General features: G+C 44.3%; 1 protein-coding gene across 1 annotated transcript in view; it reads right to left on the bottom strand.

Moving 5' to 3' along the window:
* Positions 1–11,131, bottom strand: part of CDHR2 (cadherin related family member 2) — a 44,516-nt gene extending 33,385 nt beyond the window's left edge. Inside the window, exons 1-4 of the mRNA XM_060240192.1 lie at positions 10,990–11,131; positions 7,034–7,212; positions 3,780–3,848; positions 424–563 (exon numbers count right to left, since the gene is read on the bottom strand). Coding sequence (XP_060096175.1) covers positions 424–563; positions 3,780–3,848; positions 7,034–7,079 — 255 coding nt within the window. The 5' untranslated portion in view covers positions 7,080–7,212; positions 10,990–11,131. The remainder of the gene's footprint in view (positions 1–423; positions 564–3,779; positions 3,849–7,033; positions 7,213–10,989) is intronic.
* Positions 11,132–21,363: the final 10,232 nt, after the last annotated feature.

The raw sequence follows: 21,363 nt of genomic DNA on the forward strand, positions 1-21,363 counted from the left end.
AAGGGATATCACATTGAACAGAGTAAGAATCAAAGGCTAAATGTGAATGCCTCCCATACACAATCCAGAGAAACAATTGTCTGGTCTCATCTCAAGACATAAAATAACCATTTTTGTTTGAAGGTCTGATCTCACCAGCATCATGGTTAAATCAAGCCTTAACCAGAGTTGCCAATAGGTTATAGAATGGGCAATTACTTTCATACTGGGGAGGGAAGTGAAAGGAAAACCTTGGACATGTCAATATTAGAAAAGGAAGCAGGAGTTACTGAGTCACTAGGATTTGTGTTGTCTGCAGCAACATCAGTGCAACTCTCTTTAAAAGCCCATCTGTAAAATTTTCAAACAGAAGGTCCACTGAATTTCCCTTGCCAGTTCTATCAATCTCTTGTTTAATCCTGTTGTTCTCTTGTTCATCTTTACCTCATAATCCACTTTTTGCTGAAGTGTCACATTGCCCGTATCACTGCTGACAGAGAAGTAGTAAGCTTCTGCACCTATCATGCCATATGTCAATGAATCCCCGTCAGCATCCACAGCCACCAACTGGAAAAGGAAGGCTCCTGAGGTGATAAAAGAGATGCAGAGGTTCAAGTCACCTAGGCCAGAGTGATATCCATGGAAAACCATCACTGTGATACCAATAATTTCTACCTCATTGTCCTTGTAGGAACACATTCCGAGGAGAACCAGAAATCCAGGACTTCAGCTGAGAGCCTCCAGATGCAAGCTGTAACTTTGCATTTGAAGTATTGTAGATATAATAAAAGCTCAATGTGTTGGGCTCAATCCTCAATCTTTATTGGAAGATGTGGCTACCACAGGAGTGGCCTTGCACTCTGTCTGTCACCACTCCCCCCTGTCATTGGGTAGCCTCTTTGTGACTCACCTACTGGAGGCCCTGTCAGGCCAGAACCCCACCAGTCACCCTCTGATGTCTGAGGGAGATAGTTCTCTGCTGAAAGGTTCTCCTGGAGCCTTACTGATTACCACTGCCTCTCCTCAGTCCATCTGCCCCGTCAACAACACGGCCACCATTTTGCCGCTTCCAACTAACACTCCCTGCCAAAGTTGCACTCATCTAGTACACACACCCCACCCCTACGATAGGAAGATAGATAGGAAGATAGATAATAGATGGATGGATGGATGATAGATGGATGGAAGGATGATAGATAGATAGATAGATAGATAGATAGATAGATAGATAGATAGATAGATAGATAGATAGATAGATAGATAGATAGATAGATAGATGATAGATAGATAGATAGATAGATAGATAGATAGATAGATAGATAGATAGATAGATAGATAGATAGATAGATAGATAGATAGATAGATAGACAGACAGACAGAAATATGCCAGAAACTCCTCCTTATGGGGCAGTATTCCACCTCAGTTTACAGCACAGCCTGTGTTTGAATCCAGTGTGAACTAATATCATGTGACAGACATACTTAAGTAACATTGAACATAATTTAATAACTATATACACTGAAACAAATTCTGACAGAAAACAGTTAAATCTCTTTAACAGACAGAAAAGGAATGTTCCATCACAATGTGGGGGGAGAGGGAAGTTCAGCACCAGAGAAAGATTCTGTATATTCTATACCAGGGATGGCCAAACTGTGGCTCTGGAGCCACATGTGGCTCTTTCATACATATTGTGTGGCTCTTGAAGCCTCCACCACCCTATCAGCTGACTTGGAGAAGGCATTTCTCTCTTCAAATCACTTCTCAAAACCAAGCCAGCTGATGGCTTGGAGAATGCATTTAAAGTTGCTTTCCTTCCACCTCCACCTCCCCATATATTTTCCCCTTCCTTCCTTCCTTCCTTCCTTCCTTCCTTCCTTCCTTCCTTCCTTCCTTCCTTCCTTCCTTCCTTCCTTCCTTCCTGCCTGCCTGCCTGCCTGCCAGAGCAGCTGACCAGGGTGCCTTCTTCTCCTCTGAGCTCAGCTTCCCTTGCAAGGAGAAAGAGGCAGCATGTGGCAGCAATGTGCATAGGGCTGAGAGGGGGATGGGGGACTTTGCCTGGGGCGGCATCTCTCCCCTGCTCCAGGTTAGTGGTGGCTCTGTCCATGTCGGGCCTCTGGTGCCCCCCGGTGGCCCTCGATGTGGCCGTAGCCCTTCTGACTGTGACTGCCCCCTTTGGTCTCTCGCTGGTGTCTCCTGAGGTCTCAGAAATAGGGGGAGGGAGCCGGGTTACTGCACCTCAGGCTCCCTGCCTCCTCCGGCTGCGCTTGGGCTCCTGTCTCTCTGTTGGCAGCCCCTCAGCAGCATCAGCCTCCCTGACCTCTTGGCCTCGGGCCTTTTATCCCTCCTGGAGTTCCCTCCCCTCTCCCCAGGTCCCACCCCCGGCTGGCTTCGCCCCTGTTGATAAGCCCAGATGCTTGAAGTTGGCTATGCTTGTAGCTGCCACCACCTCCTGTGGCAGTGAATTCCGCATGTTAATCACCCTTTGGGTGAAGAAGCACTTCCTTTTATCCGTTCTAACCTGACTGCTCAGCAATTTCACTGAATGCCCACGAGTTCTTGTATTGTGAGAAAGGGAGAAAAGGACTTTTTTCTCTCCTTTCTCCATCCCATGCATAATCTTGTAAACCTCTATCATGTCACCCCGCAGGCGACGTTTCTCCAAGCTAAAGAGCTCCAAGCGTTTTAACCTTTCTTCATAGGGAAAGTGTTCCAACCCTTTAATCATTCTGGTTGCCCTTTTCTGGACTTTCTCCAATGCTATAATATCCTTTTTGAGGTGCGGCGACCAGAACTGCACACAGTGCTCCAAATGAGACCGCACCATCAATTTATACAGGGGCATTATGATACTGGCTGATTTGTTTTCAATTCCCTTCCTGGATGCTAAGGCACTGGATGCTAAGCTGCAAATCTGATGCCTCTACCTAAAAAAAACAACTCCCCTAGAGCCCCAAATATCTATGGATCAATTCTCTATTATACCCTATGGGAATCAGTCTCCATAGGGAATAATGGAGTGCCCAGCAGACATTTCTCCCCCCCCCCTGGCTTTCTGATGATCCTGAAAAGGGGGAGGGTCTCCAAACCAGGGGATCCCCTGCCCCCAACTGGGGATTGGCAACCCCACTTTCAATACACTTCCAATGCACTTTCCAACTGAATTTTAGTGTGTGAACTGGCAAAATCCAGACAAAAAGTGCTTTGAAACTGGATTGAAACTGCATTATTTGTGTATGATTGCAACCTTCCTTCCATTTCTTTCTCTCACTCTTCCCCCCCATCTTTTTCATGCCATTCTTTCTGTCTCTCTCTCTCCCTCCCTTCCTCCCTCCCTTCCTTCCTTCCTTCCTTCCTTCCTTCCTTCCTTCCTTCCTTCCTTCCTTCCTTCCTTCCTTCCTTCCTTCCTTCCTTCCTTCCTTCCCATTCATCACCTCCCTACTAGTAAATGGGCTTTACTGCTAATATATTATAAAATAATTGCAGGGGCCCCATAAGGCCATTAAGTTCAAAGCCAAAACTCATCTGACTGCATCACTGGAACAACTCCAGTCTAGAATGATTTCCAGTTACCTCAAACCCTTTTCCCACCCGTAGCCTGCGTATGGGCAGTAAAGAGAGGATTCATTAACATGTCTTGTTCTTTTAATCCTAGCAAAAGACATTAATGTGTCTTGACCATTTTATCGTAGCCAAAGAGTGGGGGAGAGGAGAAGAGCTTCTTCTAACATGATTCTCACGGACAATACATTTCCCATTGTTTCTTACTTTCCAGTTCATTATTTTCTCCTTTACTCACCTAAAGGTGTGTCTTCTGGCAAAGAGAAAGTGGTATTCATTATGAATTGTGGTGCTGTGTTTCCTGATGCTGCAAAGGAAACAGTTGGCTAGAGTTAATTTTTTCCCCTTCTAGAACTTCTGTGCCTCTCGTCTTCCACTGCAACCAATGCGATGTGTATCCTGTCATAGTGCTGGCTGCTTCTCACACTACAGAGAAGCTGATGATATGAAACTCCCAATGATTTAAACAAGGGAAACATTTCCCTGTAAGATTGGTGTCCAATGGCAGCGAAGCTTCAATCCTGGTTAGCAGAACACTGAAAAAATGTTCAATTCAGCTCCAGCTTTAAAGAAGAAGAAGAAGATATTGGATTTATATCCCGCCCTCCACTCCGAAGAGTCTCAGAGCGGCTCACAATCTCCTTTACCTTCCTCCCTCACAACAGACACCCTGTGAGGTAGGTGGGGCTGGAGAGGGCTCTCACAGCAGCTGCTCTTTCAAGGACAACCTCTGCCAGAGCTATGGCTGACCCAAGGCCATGCTAGCAGGTGCAAGTGGAGAAGTGGAGAATCAAACCCAGTTCTCCCAGATAAGAGTTCGCACACTTAACCACTACACCAAACTGGCTCTCCAGGCATTTCCATTCTCATTGGTTTCTGGTTAGAGCGCACAAGACTACAGCCTTAGTCTTCTAGAGCTGCCATCCCTCCCAAGTGCCAAGCTTGGAAACTTATGTCTAGGCAGAAGACCCTGCAGGGGTGTCAAACATGTGGCCTGGGGACTGAATCAGGCCCCTGGATGGCTCCTATCAGGCCCCCAAGCACTTGTCATCTGCTTCCTTCTCCCTCTCTCTTGCTTCCTTCTGCATAACAACTTGCTTTGCAAGACTTGCTCCATTGCATAGGAGCTACAGATCAAAATCTCTATTTTCTCCATTGGCTAAGGCTCCTCCCTTGGGGAGGAAGGAGGAGAGGCAGAGCTTGCTTTACCAGGCTCTTTCAATCGCACAGCAGAGCTACTGAGCCAAGCCTCTTTTCCTTCTAATTTTAAAATTTGTATTAAGTTTGAATATAAAAAGGGTAAGAAATACGGGGTTACAGAAGCAAAAAAAAGAAAGGGGATACAAGATAGAAAAACATAAACAAAAATACAAAGAGAAGCAGCATATATGCCTGTTACATTTCTACCTCAAGACAAAATACCAGATTCTTTCTACCTGAAAGCCTTAAAAGTTTTGCCCATTATAACCCTTTAATTCTACAGTCTTCTTATTTTGCTATATACTTTTAGCTATTCTGTAGCTTATAATGTAAATCTAAACTTTTCATCTTCAGTACATACAAATGAGAAAAGCAGAAGAACCAATGCTGAAACAGAGCTGACTGGTTAAATTTAACATCATTTAAAATAAAAGCTAACTAGTTGGTTTAACAATATTAGCAGTTAACATAAGCATAAAATGTAAATATAATTCCTTAATCCTTAATGTTTATTTATTTATTTATAGCAGAGAGAGAAAGCAAAAACAGAAAACACAGTAGTTTATCTGTTTCATTATAGACAGTTTCTCTTGTCAGAAATATCAAGAGCAGATTTAAGCTTACAAAATATTTGTGTAGCCTGTCTTATTACAAATTTACCCAGATTGACTTTTTATCTACTTTCAACATTTAGAATTCTTTAAACTTTTTGGAGACTGTAAATCCTATTTTCATAATGCTCTGAAAAACACAAGTTAGTATGCAATAGATACCTCATCTCCCATACCTGATTATTTTTAGGTAAATAAAAACCTATGCAATCTCCTTAGCCCACTCTTAATTACATTATTCTATTTAACTTCCATAGATAATTATTACAAACTGAAGAAAGGCATCCCAATTCTTAAAGTCTCATTTGCCATTACGGAATCACTTATTAGCCCCTTTCATTGATTCAATATTAACCAGCTAAATGTAAAAAAAAGATGGAGCAAAAAACAACCCCAAAACAGTTTAAAATCTCTTCTTTTTGAACGCTTTCCAAAATTTGATCATCTTGCTGAAATCTGCCTTTTCTCCTCTTGAGATCTCCCTTCGTTTTGCTGAAAGTGGTACGATCACCGCTTCGTCACATCCTCCCGTGCAGGCTATAGTCAATGTTGATTTCCGTTTCAACCTTATAACTATGCAGTTATATGTCTCCATTTCGCTTTTCTTCCAGACCTTTCCCAACAAATCTTTAGCTTTTTTTCTCAGCTTGACAGACATTGGTGGGGACTGTTTATTACTCTGCTCATGTAGATTTTCATTTTCACTGTATTTCAAAATAAAAGTCCTCGTCTGTTGTTGCACCAACTCTGCTAAAAGACTAAGTTCCTGCTTTAAGGAGGTTATGTTAATCATAATATCACATGCTTTGATTTGAGCTGCCATTTCCTCCATTAAAAAAAACTCGGTCTGTTAATCAAAGTTAGAGAATAGTTCAAAGACCCAGTTAACCTGTTTCCTTCAGCTTCAATTTCTCCTCCTGCATTTCAGTTATAACCATTTCAGTCCTAATTAAGCATCACATACATTTCTCTTGTAAGCATATCCTGTTTTTGTTTAGACCATATTGTAACCAGAAGGTGATCTCATTGACGCTTATTTATTTATAAACCAAATCAACTCAAATATCTTTGCTCAGTCCAGTTTAAATTGTTGAAAGTTTCCTGTTTGTTCTTTGCTTTCTGAAGCCTTCCTTGCAGAGAAAAAAAAAGGGGGGGGGATTTCCCTCCTCTTCACCTTTCTTTTGGAACAGTTCCAATTGTTGTTATGTTAAAAGATCCATTAACCAGTATTGGTTGAGACTCCTCCCCCTCCTGGTCCCCTAGGAAAGGAAGGAAAGAGCCAGAGCTTCCTTTGCCCGGTTCCCTGGATTCCATGGGAGAAAGCACCTAGATCCAGATGGGCAGCCGTGTTGGTCTGAAGCAGTAGAAAAAGGCAGGAGTCACGTAGCACCTTTAAGACCACGAGTGCTAATGTTTTAAGCATGTTTTATTTTTATTTATTTTTAAAAAAATCTTTAATTGTGTTTGACTGTGTCCTTTATAAAGTTTATATATCTGCTACCTTACCTTATCTGCTACCTTATCATGGCCTGGCCCATTATTCCCTATGGCCTGGTCCAACAAGGTCTCATTTATGTCGGATCTGGCCCTCATAACAAATGAGTTTGACACCCCTGCCCTACAGGTTCTGAAACTATGTTAAGGTAGGAGGACTAGTTGGCCCTCATCTTGAAAATCTTACCAAATGTATGGGACATGAAGAGCAGCATCCACGTGAGCCACACCATCCTGCTAGACTAAAAGGACCAGCAAACACAGCATGGTAAAGGATGATCTGTCTGTGGAGATACACCAGCTTCCACACCCTGTTGGTGAGCAGTTTCTTGTGGTTGTAGGCTACCACCAGGTTACTGGCTTCCCCTACAGAGCATAGTAAGAAAAGCAGCTGATAAATAATTTTTTTAAAAGTGGTAGGCTAATACCAAGCATCCATCAAAGACCAAGGCATTCCTAATAGCAGAAGGACTGGGAAGTGAAAATGGCCCTCTAGCAGGCCAGCTGAGTAGTCCCTGTGGTAGATAAGCCAGTGCTACAGGACTATGCAGCTCAGGAGTGCCAGCAATAGCTCACCCATTGCATTCTTCCCCCAAACTGTAAGCAGTGAACAGGCACCAACTGTCATTTCAGATGAGCCAAGTGGCTCTGCTTGCTCCTGAACACCAGTAGCCATCTAGGATAGTGGCCCACTGGGAAATTTCTCTGTAAGCGAATTGACCTGTCCATCTCTGCCTAGTAGGACAGACATCAAGTGAACCTAGTAGGACAGACATCAAGAACTTCGTACTTATTCACATGCAGCATTTTACAGGCTGCAGAGTGGTAAAGCTGCAGAACTGCAGTCGGAGCCCTCTGCTAATGACCTGAGTTCAATCCCAGCGGAAGCTGGGTTCAGGTAGCCAGCTCCAGGTTGACTCAGCCTTCCATTCTTCCAAGGTCAGTAAAATGAGTACCCAGCTTGCTGGGGGGAAAAGTGTAGATGACTGGTGAAGGCAATGGCAAACCACCCTGTAAAAAGTCTGCCGCGAAAATGTTGTGATGCAACATCATCCCAGAGTCAGAAACGACTGGTGCTTGCACAGGGGTCTACCTTTACCTTTTATATCAAGTACCATAAGAGAGACACCTCTGCAGATTTCATTGACTACATTTCCTGTAAGCGTGGCAACGAATGTCTCTTATCACTGCATGTAACAACTAGTGGGAGAGTCTCTGTTTACCTTATAGTTCAAATTTCTCCTGTTATCGTGAACAATAAATGACGAATGTAGCATGTCATACAAGCTGACAGCGAGGTCAATGTACTGGCATCATAAGTCAATGCAAAACATCAGAAATCTAAATTAAATAATTGCTTACATTTAACAAACAGCTTTAACAAAAATATTTCATTTAACTTTAGTAAATTAAATTTTGATTGAAGTAAAAATTAAGTTCCAGCTGGCTTTCTATTCATTGGCCTGAATAATGGATTACTGACTGAGCTGTTTGACAGAGTATTGCCTGCATCTTTCTTTATTTCCCTATAATGAAGAGGGCTAGAGAACATTCTTTTATTCATAAGTGTTGAAAATTCAGTTAAGGGTCCTGGAATTCCCTTAGACCTCAGAGCTGCACTAATGGGTACAGCCCTGCTTGGGACTTGAAAAGCACACCATGTTTTGTGTCCTTTTGCTGCTTCCTTAGCTGCCTTGAGTCTGAGAAGATAAAACAGGATCTAATTTTTTTATTTTTTTATTTTTATTTTTTCCAAAGTATAACAACTTTTATTGGGAAAATTTAAAAAATACTTAAATAAACAAATTAATACGTTCAGTGATCATAGTATAGATTAGATATAAATATTTTAAACAAATAAACAAGCAAGCAGAAATGAAAGTGACTTCAGTTTCTTACTGGTACTTTCTCTGACAGGGGACTCAAAACAGAAGATGAGAAGTGTCATTTTGACCACTTTTTTACTAGTACTTGGAGCCAGCTCATACCAGCTTACTTTCACCTCTGTTTTTTTTGGGGGGGGGGGGGACTTGTTTGGTCAGAGCAAAGGTCCACATAGTCTGGCACTCTGTCTTCAACAGGTACTAGCTTCCATTAGAATTTCATGTGCATGGCATGATGGAATAGCCATATAAACGAGTTTGGCTTAATTTAGTGTGTCTGGACTAACATCCATCAGCAGAACTGTCATACATAAATGTGTCTAATGCTTAAAAAAACATAACCTAACCCAGTGGCCATCAGTACTTTTTGGGGCAATTAATTTCTATAACTTTCAACTGTGTGATGAAGCTGCCTTATACAAAGTCAGACCACTGATTACTCTTGACTAGCCATGGTTCTTCATTGACTCAGGCACAGAAAGGTTGTTCCCCAACCCTGAGTGTGGAGATCCTTTAAGTGGAGATGCTGGGGACTGAATCAGGGATTTTTTTTTTTAATTTTGCAAGCAAAGCATGAAGGCAGGCATATAAATATTTAAACAAATATTCATGAACCTGATTGAAAACAAGAGAGGGCATTTAAAATATAGGCTTGTGGCAGCCATATTTTCCATCCAACATTCTGTCTGTAATGGTCAGTTTAATGGGAACTTTAAATGGTGGATCAGGAAGCATTAATAGGCTGCAGCAACCAGATGTGTGGGTCTTTAAATGTATGGGAAAGAGGTGCTGGGGACAGCTTGCCACAAGAAGGGTGAATTTATATTCCTTTATTACATTCATAATTTTCTTTCTCTCACTCAAGGAAATCAAAATACAATGGGTTGGTCAATGGGAACCAAAAGAGGGGTGCCGTAGAATTATGGTACCTGTAAAGTTTCCAGAAGTGTTGATGCTATTGAGGTGACAGGAGGTCTGCAAACTTCTGTACCCTATGCTTCCTAATGCATATATCTCTTTTTTTCCCATCTGAGAGGTAAGGAGGGGTGTGTGGGAGGAATGTTAGACATAGAAAACCAAAATTTTACAGTAAAGACAAATACAATATTTTATTTGAACATAATCAGTCATGTTGTCATGCATGGTGAAATCAACACACGTAGACTGGGGGTGGGGATAAACGCAGTGGTCCCTCTGCCAGCCTACACGCTATCACCAGCTTGTGAGCACAGAAACTACACACATAGGAAGCATATGTGCATAAGCTACCTCCTCATTATCAGGAACGTTTGAAAAAGCAGCATTTCTAATCACAAAGATGAAGCCTACAAGCACACACTTTTTACTCATGTAAACTCCATGATCACAAGCCAGCAATTATGTGTGGGCAGGGCCCTGCTACCCTAATATAGGTGGTGGTTTCAACCTGCATTTGCTATTGGTTGGATCAAAAGTTTGGTTTCCATTCCATCACTGCTCCTAGGGACATTTAGGATTGTCAACACCAGCTTGGAAAATTCCTTGAGATTGAAGGTGGAACCTTCAATAAATAAATAAATAAATAAATAAATAATAACCTGAGAATGACAGGGTTTGGGGAAGAGAGGGACTTCAGTAAGATATAATGCAATGCCGTAGTGTTTACCCTCTAAATCTGCCATTTTTCTCCAGTGGAACTGATCTCCGTCATCTGGAAATCAGTTGCAATTCCAAGACATCTACAGGCCCCACCTGCAGGCTGGCAACCCATACAATGGAAATATTGCATAGGAGGTTTTTGTGTGCTCCCCCAAATTTCTAATTTTCAGCTAGAAAAACTGGGGGGAAATTTCTCAGGGGAAAAAATACCTTTTTTCTCTGGATTTTTCCAGGTCTTCACATTTCTAGTTTTGTTAAATAACCTTAACACAAAGAAGAATTCCTTCTTACAAGAAGTATTAAGATCCCCCATCATGTTGGCTTTTACATAGCTCTTCAAAAATGTATGTAGCCATACATTTGCTTTAGTGCATGCAGTAAAATATTCCTTTATTTCATACCTAGCACTAGCCTCCCTTGCTTGTCACCCCCATCCTGCTAACCCAGAAGTATTGGGTAGTTTGTGGCTTGTCTGACTAAGCCGAGCAATTTCTCTCAGACAGGACATAGCAGAGCAGGGGTCCTAATTCAACTTTTTGTTCTGGTGCCTGGTCTCACTCCAACTCCACCTTTATTGGTCATAAAACTGACCAATGACCAATAGTATGTACATATCCCTTACCTGGTATTATGTGGAATCCTTGGGCAGTTGCTTGATTCTGTGGCAGGCAACAGAGATTTGAGTTCCTCAGACTTTGGCTCCCATTGTAAATTAGCTGATCAATCATTAACTGAAATCAGTGGATCAGAAACTCAGCCTAGCTTTCTTGAATCTAATCACCAGTGGTTCCTTTGTCACCTAGGTTAAAACAAGAGTTCCAAGGTGCCTAAATCTTCCTGGGGATTCTGGAAGAGAATCTCCACATATCTGTAAATATCTGACATGATGACTGACAGCTAGGCAACATTATTGTTTAATCCCCAAACCAGCTGACTTTTCATATCTTCCCCACCTCCATAAGTGGTCGTACTCCATCCTACCACTCGTCGCACTGCCTCTGCCTATGCAGTGACTAATCACAACACATTGCAGTATCAGTTTTGTTTGTGACATGCAGGGTTCATTTTAACATTACTATGGCCAACACTACTGGGAGCAAACACCTGGGAAGAAATATCATACTAAACACTACACTGAGGGGTTAAGTATGGAATGGATTATGCGGTAAGATAACTTTTTATGTGCTCTCCCCTTTGCCATACGGCAAGGGGCTCACCCTGGCCTCTTGGGGTTATGGGTCAGCTGTAAAAGCAAAACCCACTAAGAAAGGAGTCCTATACAGACTCATACTATGGCCCTTTCTGCAAGCACAGCTTATTGCAGTTTACTCTGGAGAATTCAAGCAGTTGAGCCTGTAAGGTTGACTTTGGTTGTATTCCTGCCTTATGCACTATTCTTTTTTTCCAGTTTATTTATTGTGTATTCAGTGTGTGCATTCTCCACCTACAACCAAATCCTGCATTTTTTTTTTTTTGCTTAATTGTGGTTGTAACATCACTAGTAACCTGTAGGGTGTTACATCCAATTGCCATCAACTTCACCAAGTGCATGCAGAAAGGATGGGGTACACCACACCCTCTCCTTTCTCTTTTTTCCTCCCTGCGCTCCCACTCTCTTTGGCTCACTGCTGCTCGGATACTCTAGGCATGGGTGACTCACAGAGGTATGCAAGTTCAGCGATTGGCTGGCTGGTCTGTCAGGATGGGTGGCATCCCAAGTTTTAAAAAAAAAATTAAAACAAGGAGGTGCCTTTTTAATGCTAGGTTTCTGTAGACTGCCAAAATGCTTAAAGATGTACAGAATCTAGGAATGCTTAGCTAATCTTTCTCAGAACCAGCATGATGTAATGGGTAGATGGCAAGGCATGTGGGAGGTCCCATCAATGCGCAGCAGTAGTAGAAGCTCTGGCCCCTTGCTGAGGTCAGACGAGAAGGGCAAGCCATGCATGCCTTTGCCTGCACTGCATATTGGGGTCCCTTGGCTCCCAAAACACCTCCTATTCTGTACAACTGGCAAGTGGATATGCAGCCCTTTACAGATGCCAGTGGCACTCTCATATTGTCCAAGGTGGCAAAGCAAGCAGCACGGGCACTCTTAATTCAAAATTTTGATATTGCAACCAATTGGAAAGATGCTGGACTCAGAGCAAATGAAAGAAGTGGGAACCAGATCTGGAGACACTGCAAGGAGCATCTCCTCTTGTAAGGCTGAGGGAAACTGACTGAAGACTGAAACCAGGACTGGCTTGGAACTGGCTCAGCCGATCACAACCAAGCTGGAGCCATCTAGATGCTAAAAAGGCTGTTCTCCACAGACATATCTAGGAAGGAGCAGTTGGGGGGGGGGGAGCTCAGCAGGGTGTGACACCATACAGTCCACCTGCCAAAGCTACCATTGCATCCAAGGTAACTGATGTCTTTACTCTGCAGATCCACTGAAATTCCAGGAGAACTCCAGATTCCCTACCTGGAGGTTGGCAACTATATGCCCTGTGTGCCCTACCACAGATTCCAATCTTACATTTGGGTTTTAGCATACATATAAGGAAACGGGAAAAAAGAATATGAGAATATTGTTGGAAACTAATATGATGGAGCTGGAGAGAGGGAGAAATGGTGAGTTAATGAGGAACTCTGAGAGTAACTGGGTCCAAGGAGTTTTAAAAGACAAGATCCCTGTGGCATTAGGAATTTTATTTATATCCATCCCAGCCCTCCTCCAAGGGACCTGAATCTCTTTTGCCTCATTTTATCCTGTCAAAACAACCCCTATGAGGTAGCTTAGACTGTGCGAGAGAGTAACTAGCCCAGGTTCACCTGCTGAGCTTCATGGTTCAGCAAGGATTTGAGCCTGTTTCCCCCACCCCTTAGTTTTGCATGATCAGGCACACTTGCCAACATTTTGCCTTCTGCACAGCTTCAGACTGCAATCCTATGCACAATTGCTTGGAAGTAAAGCCTCACAGAATGTAGGGGGACTTACAACCAAGTGAAGATTTAAACTGGGCAGCAGGAGAAGGTGGCACAGAACTGTGTCTGCAGGGAACCATTGGATCCCCCCATGCACACTGAGCCCAGCTGGTCACCTTCTCCAGCCACCTACTTTAAACCATACTAATATACACAAACCATGGTCAATTAACTAACAAATTTTCATAATGTATTGAAAGTTATTCATACAATGTAATAAATCTGTAATATCAGTTAAATCCTCAAAATACAATAATTCTGGTATGTTGAAAAATGTCCAGTCCAATGAACAATGAACTTTCCTCCATGAGGAAGGATGACTGAAACATCCTGACCAGCTAGCAAGCAAAGTCAGAGGTGGCTCTGGGGTGTCCAGAATAAGAGTGTTAACAGATAAACCATGCAGTACAAGTGCCTTATTGAACTGGGTAAGTTTATTGGACTGGACATTTTTCAACATACAGGAATTATTGTATTTTGAGGATTTAGCCGATATTACATTGCATGAATAACTTCCAATACATTATGAAAAACTGTTAGTTAATTGGCCATGGTTTATTTGTGTGTATTAGTATAGCTGTCCCGTGGTTTTCTCTTCATGATTGTTGATTACCTAGTTTAAACCAGGCAGAAGAAGGCAGCTCAGCTGAAAAATACAGTTAAAAAACAAAAATTGCACATCCTTAGTAATTTCCCTTTTTATTCTAATGAAGTGCCATTTTACTGTTATGTGAAAAGTGCAGTGTGGGAAGAATGACCATGATATGTGTGGTGGAGGAATGGTCTTGAAGGGGTGGGAAAGGGGTGGGGTTGAAAAATCCAAGGGAATGTGTCTGTTTATGAATTACTTCTGCTTGGAAGCAAAGCAAGGGAATAAATTGCTACAAAACATCTTTCAGATAAGCTGAGGAAACAGCAAACTGACAGCGAACTGAAAGCGAAGGACGAAAATCAATGCAGAACTTTTTAAAAAACCAGACGGTAACACAAGAACGAAGTGGGGGTAATGCCAAATGAAAAAATAATACAACAGGGAGGCGCTGTAAAAGCTAGGGAAACCATTGGTGAAGAAAGGGCTTTTGATTCATCAGATGGTCTTGTATCACTCCTATCTGTTTTCCTTTACCATCAGGCAAAGGCTGTGAGAAAAAGCTTTTGCCCCAGAGATCATTCTTTTCACATCCTCATCTACTATGTCCAGTGGCATTTCAGAGGGAAGATGGAGCTTTTCCTAGATCGCAAAAGGGAACACCATCTCTTTTCTTTCATGCTAAGGGCTCCTTTCCACAACTGCATAGCAGGCAGAAGTTCAGCAAGCCTCCCTTTCTTAATAGTTGTATCAGCATGTAGATACATAAGAACTCTGCTTGATCTGATCAATGGCATAGAGTCCAGCATCCTGTTTTTCACAGCAGTCAAGAAGATGCCATGGAAGGCCTACAACCAGGATCACAGAGGCCAAAGTTGCCCCAAACATGCCTTCCGCCATCTGGTATTTTCCCTATGAATATAGAGGTTCTTTCCCTCCTTTTAAAGCCATCAGTGCTAGCAGCCATTGCTACACTGTGTTTCCTGAATTTCTGCTTGTTGTGCAGCTGTGAATGCCTTTCAAGAGGATGGCCTTCCTGCTGGAGCAGGCAAGAAAGAAGGCTACCATCTTACCCCAGACTCCTGGGCTTGATTCTGCCACATGGTTCCTTCCACACTCAGGCCTTGTGATTGGGATCCCTGCACACAGACCAGAGATACCTGGGTTCTAGCAGGGCAGATGAGCTGCTTTCTTGTGTCCTTGGTATATGCCTTTGATACCACAGTGAAATAACTGCCAAACAAGAGGATTCACCAAACAAGGGCTCAGCATGTGTGTGTCTATGGAAGAGAATCGCTGTAACTGCCCAAATGACCTACTTAAAGGAACAAATGAGTATTGTGCAGATTCCATTCAGGCAGAAGATGAGTTAGGCCAGAGGAAGTAAGGGAAATGATGCCAGCTGACAGCCTCTTTGGGCTAGTGTGTGAGTGCTGTCACGGATTTTTCTGGGACCAGGGAAGAGACATCCTAACCAAGTGTGGGGGAGTGATAAGCCTCCAAAGATCGTATTTACTCTTGTTACATAGGCACTTCGGGTCTCTCTTACCTTCCTGTTCTCTAGGGTGATGGTGTCCCGGTTTCCAATCGTTTTGAAACTTGAGGGGTATTTTGGGAAGAGGCACTAAATGCTATACTAAAAATTTGGTGCCTCTACCTCAAAAAACAGCCCCCTCAGAACCCCCAATACCCGTGGATCAATTTCCTGTTATTCCCTATGGGAATCATTCTCCATAGGGAATAATTGCCCAGTAGACATTTCCCTCCCCCCCGCCCCGGTTTTTGATGTCCCTAAAGCGGGGGGGGAGGGCCTCCAAACCTGGGGATTGGCAACCCTTTCTCTGGGTCTGGTTCCTCCACAAGGACATCTGAGAAGAACAGGGGCTATGCTGCTCCCTCCCTCTCTCTCTCTCGCTCTCTCTCTCGCTCTCGCTCTCACACACACACACTTTGTTGCTCTGAAAGGAAAGCAAAACAAACCAAGGGACTGTGTTGCTGACCCTTCCCATTAGATACTTCCTGCTCAAATTTAAAGACACAGAGACACACACACATTTTGAAACGGACCTGTTTGCAGGCTTCTAAACCTGCCCAAGTTCTAGAGCTGCATGGTGGCTGTGGGAGCAGGGCTTCCCACACCAGCCAGCTGGCTGGGGGCGGGGGGAAACCTGTAAAACTGGGGATCCCCCGCTGGGATCTGGGGATTGGGAAGCCTAGAGAGAAACTTGAGTACTTCATTTAGCCTTTCTGACATCAACAGGGCTTAAAGAGCATGAAAGAGTCATGCTCTGCTCCCTTTTCCACAAGGATGGATATTGTGCAATGGACTGACATACTTAATGGAGGAATTACCAGACAGCATCTTGCTTGGGTCACCTGAAAGCTGGAATGGACCCTGGCATCTGTTCCCTTCTATGGGCATGTCACTTTCTACCTTATTTGCTGAAAAGTGATGTTAGATGGCTTATTGTTCCCGTTTGAGCAGGAATGGTTCTAATAACGTACATAAATTAAAGATCATTTCTAAGCATGACTCATCTTAGCTCTCACAGTCTTACTTTTTTTGAGCAAAGCCAAACATAGCTATGCTAAAGACCCAAAATGGCTTCTCTGCCAGAGAAAGAGAAAACAGTGCTGACTAAGCTGGACCCAGCTGTGCAGTGGGGAACCTGTAAGGACTAGTGCGAGATACTTTACTTTCCCCTTTATCCCCTCCTCACACTATTTCCTCTTTCCCTCTTGCTGGCAGCCCCCATATCCCCCACATTTCCCTGCTTTCTTCTCTCCTTCCCACCCATCAACTAACTTTTATCTGCCCCCTATTTTCAGCTATGTTTATTATTTATTTACTTTATATCTTACCTTTCTCCTCAATGGGGACTCCAGGCAGCTCACATCATTCTGCTTTTCCTCCATCTTGTCCTCACAACTCTGTGAGGTAGGTCAGGCTGAGAGTGTGTGACTGGCCCAAGGTCAACCAGTGAGCTTTCACAGAAGTGTGGGGATTTGAACCTGGATCTCCCAAAACTCTAACCACTACACTACACTGGCTTTCCTGGTGTGCCTGCTGGTGAACAGTGACAAGCAGCTGGACCTGGGTAAGTTGCATAGTAGGCATTTATTTGTTAGAAAAGCAATACCACCACACCATTTTCTTGAGAGCAAATGGTCGCTGATTATTCAAATGGCCCATTACTTGGCAAAGAAGTAAATAATGTCACTTACAGTAGATTCTCTGAAAGAAAAAAAAAAAACTTTGAACTGAACATGGAAGCATTTAATGATTGGGGTTATCCTTTGAGTAAGAGAATGTAAGAGTAAGTCCAAGATAGCCTATCTGTAGTACAACACAGATCTATATTTATGCAAATACACCAGATCAACTCAATTCCTGTTTAAGTTGTATTAACTGTGAATAACAACATGGGTCTCAGTCAGAGCAATGCCTGCACTGCATTACTAGTCATCTCCCAAAGGCAATACTTATGTGGTGGCCAAATGGGGGAAGAAAAGGTGCCCCAACAGTATTGCCAGGCACTGCTGTGGGAGCATATATGGTGATCCTACCACAGTGTTCCATTCCAGCATTCTTGCAAGATGAGGCGATGTGATGTACAGGGCAAGCAGGACCAATGGGAGTCATGAGTTGAGGTGGCTGAGCCAAGTATCCTGTACCTGGGGACCTAGTAAGGGCCTAGAATTCCCCTCTTGGGCCACCAGCAGCCACAACACCTAGCCCAGGGACTGCTGCCTTGCCACTGCCCCCTCCATCTGCCAGGGCAGGGCCACTGCCATTCAAAGATATTGAGTTCACCCTCTGCATTGCCTCCTCTTCAGATGCTGGGGCCAGGGACCCTGTGATGCCAAGCAACTGCAGGACCACAGAAGCTGTCATTGCTATGTGTCTCCTCAGGGTCAGGGCATGTAGTCTGTCCATGACAGCACAGAGTTAAAACACAACAGTCAGTCCTTGGGAGCTTCTAGGCAGCAGCCAAACCCTTGCACCCCACCCCCCTGGAAGCGCCTCAGTCCACAGCCTGGGAGCCAGGCTGCCTTGGTTCTCTTCCCTGTCACTCAGCTCCATCCTTCTCAGCAAACACATGGGGGTGGGGCCCTTGGTGAGAGGTTCAGGGGGTGTCATATAAGCACCTTTGCTGTGGGGATGAAGGCGGAGTTGCTTTCCTCACTAGGTGTGGGGGTGGGTGATACTTGGCTGCTCAGGCTGCTACTGCACCCTTGGCTCCCTCTTCGACCTCAGAGGATGGGCCTGTGGCAGAATCTCCACCCTGTGAATCACCTGCAGGATGGAGGAACCAGTCAGGACAATGGGGGTGGATAAAGGCAGCGGATGACAGGACCTGGCCCCTACAGCTGGGGCCAGGTGGTTGCAGGAACCAAGACACTCACCACACAGGACCTCATCACCACAGCCACTCACCACCACAGGGGATATCACTGCCTGCATGATGGCCTCTGCTCCTGGCAGACCCTCCTTCACTGGCCTCTCATAAGGAGCACCTTTGGCCATGAGGACTCTGAGCGGGACCAAATGAAGAGTTCCAACACTTCAGACTCGACATCTCCATCTGGACAGCATGTCCCAGGGCAGACACCCATTCTACAGCCACGTACCAGTGCCTTCTCAGCTTCAATCCAGTTTGGCTGGAGATGGGTGTCCCCACCACCAGACGTTGTAGTGGCCATCCTACCACAAATGAAGCTGATCCCCTTGTCCTATCTCACCCACCCCCCATGCTTCTGCCAAAGCCATCACTCACCAGGAGGTGGCTGCAGGCACTGGGCAATGAGCTGCTCACAGAGGGGATAGATTGTGCCCTGGATGGGGGGATTCTGGGCACATGGATGACTGCAGCTCCTACTGCCTGGCACTTCATGAACACTCCAGGCTAGCCACAAGCAGGATGGTGCCCCATCCTTCCCTTATCTCCCATGCTCAGGGTGCGTCACATTCACCTGCTACCAGCACTCTACATCTGGGTGGCACAGCAACAACAAAGGAGGTGCTGTGTTCTCCACTACTGGGCTTGCATCAGCATTCTCTGTCTTTTGGACAGCACTTAGACAGAGCCGCCATCCAGGCCCTGTATATGGAGTTTGGGCCATCCATCCAGGGCCAAGCTTCCACTCCCCATGTCATCCCTCTCTTGCAGACAATTCTGTTTTTCCTGAGGTTCCTGACCACTGGATCCTCCCATGTCTCACTTGCTATTCTCCCTAGGTGGCTGTGGGTATTCTCTACTGCTATATTGGCTGTCACTGTACTTTGAGGATGACCTGCCACACAATAAAAACAATTACAATAATATCAATTAAAATTCAACAATTTACAATTTAAATTATTAATGCAATTTTAAAACAACAGTCTTGGTGCTAAATTCCATGCCTTAAATTCCTCTATCGATAATCTCTATTTTTCTTAGACTCTTATTTGCTTGTACAACATATGTGTGTGTGTATAAATCCTCTTGATACATAGCTTAAGTAAACACTATAAAAGATACAAAAGTGTGGTCTATTCTTGGCTGAAAACCTGAACTCCATATTATTGAAAGCAAAGGTCTTCACTCCTAATTCGCTCTACCAAGTCTCTTAGCTAATTTCCCTATCAAAATAAGAGACTTAAAGCACTGCCTGTAACAAATTGGTGGAGAATGCGGGCATTTCCTGAACGTCTGGATTACACGAGTACACACGTGTCTTCCAGCACTCAGAACGTAGAGGGAAGGTTTTCAGCAGAGTAGCCCCATAATTTGGCCATAAAGAACTGATATTAAAACAGTGTGAATGTGTGTGAGTGAGTGGCTCTAGTCGAGCAAATCTGTCTCGTGGGTTGGCTTCCCCTCTCACCTCTTGCAAGGATCTTTAGCAAGACACCCTGACTATTCCACAAGGATTGCGGTTCGCCCCAATCCGTGAGTATAGTTCATGGCTAAAGATCCCCAAGCAGCTGGCCGCCCCCAAGGCTTTCTAAACATGGCTATTTTTGTGGGAGGAAACAGGCTAGGATCTCTGGTTAGGAAAACTGGCACCAACACAAGTAGGCATATATAAAATACTGTTAAAGAAGCACTATAGCCCTTTCCCCCTGCCCACAGTTTTAAAAGGAAAAAGAAGAAAGAAAATCTTGCAAGAAGTATAGCATCAAGTCCTTCTAGGGTCACTCCCACAGAGGTAAGAGGCCAGAGTGAGCAGCTCGCCCTCTTTTTGGTGTGTTAGGGTTAGATATTTTTCCCTGGACGGCGGAGACTGGTACCCCTCCCAGCCGAAAAACCTTCCAAGCTGATTATTGTTTAGGAATTGTATAGCACGCACTTGAGCCGGCACACAAGTCGGAAAGGTGATTTTAGTGTGGTATGAGGATAGATGGTTGCTAGATTGCTCCCTGGGATTCTTCCTCCCCCCACCCTTCTTCCCAGTACCCGAGCTGACGCGCAAGTCGGAAAGGTGTAGATTGAGAGCTGTTCCCAACCCCCCCCCCTTCTCTCACTCCCCCCCCCCCCCCGGAGCTGACACAAGGTCGGAAAAGGTGGACCCTCCTTTAGGAAAATAAGAAGGAAAGTTTTGTCTAGAGCAGAATTGGAAGCTTTGTGAAAACCCCTGCTGAAAGCACGTAGAGTGGAAAAACAGTGGGAAGTTTAGTGTGAACTGTCTCCCTCGCACTGGAGCTGGCACGGGGCCGGAAAAGAGCAGAGAGTGAGACTTTGTAGAGTAGTTTACTGGATTAAAAAGGTAGAAGGATAGAGCTGTAGATTTAGAACTTGAGAGTGAGTTGGGTAGAGTAGATTGGAATATAGTGATCGTGACTGAAGTGTGGAGAGATGAGTCAGAAGCCAGAGCTGGATATGTTTGGAAAGTGGATGGCAAAGCAAGGAAAGAACACTTGGGAGGTCGGGTCCTTTGAGAGTCCCGACCCTCTTCAGACTTTCAGGGAAGCTTTCCAGAAGTCCTGTGAGAAAGGGGAAATTGGACAGTCAAAAAGACAGGAGTTGGCTGCCTGGGGAATGTTTATTGCACTCCACCTTTATCGCAGGCGTGCTTGCACGAAATGAGGAATTAAGTTCCAGGCTTATCAAGATAGAGAAGAAGATGATTCTGCTGAAGGAGGAAAAAGATAAGATGACTGTGCTAAGGGAGGAGAAGGATAAGGAAATGACTGTGCTAAAGGAGGAAAGGGATAGAGAGATGGTGGCCTCTGGTATCCAGGGGTGGGGGCACGTACACTTCAAACGCTTGGGCTCCCAGGGCTGTGGTCAGGAGGTGGCCTGGCCCTGTCAGCCATTCTGTTTTTCATATCACTTAGGAACCCCTGAAAAGGGGAAGGGGCAACAGTGACTACAGAGCTAAGAATTTCCATCAGGTAGGATGGCTAAGCCATGTATCAATTGCACCTCTGGCCAGATGACTGAGATGCCACTT

Source organism: Heteronotia binoei, chromosome 5 (genome assembly GCF_032191835.1).
Source record: "Heteronotia binoei isolate CCM8104 ecotype False Entrance Well chromosome 5, APGP_CSIRO_Hbin_v1, whole genome shotgun sequence".
NCBI classification, from domain to species: domain Eukaryota; kingdom Metazoa; phylum Chordata; class Lepidosauria; order Squamata; family Gekkonidae; genus Heteronotia; species Heteronotia binoei.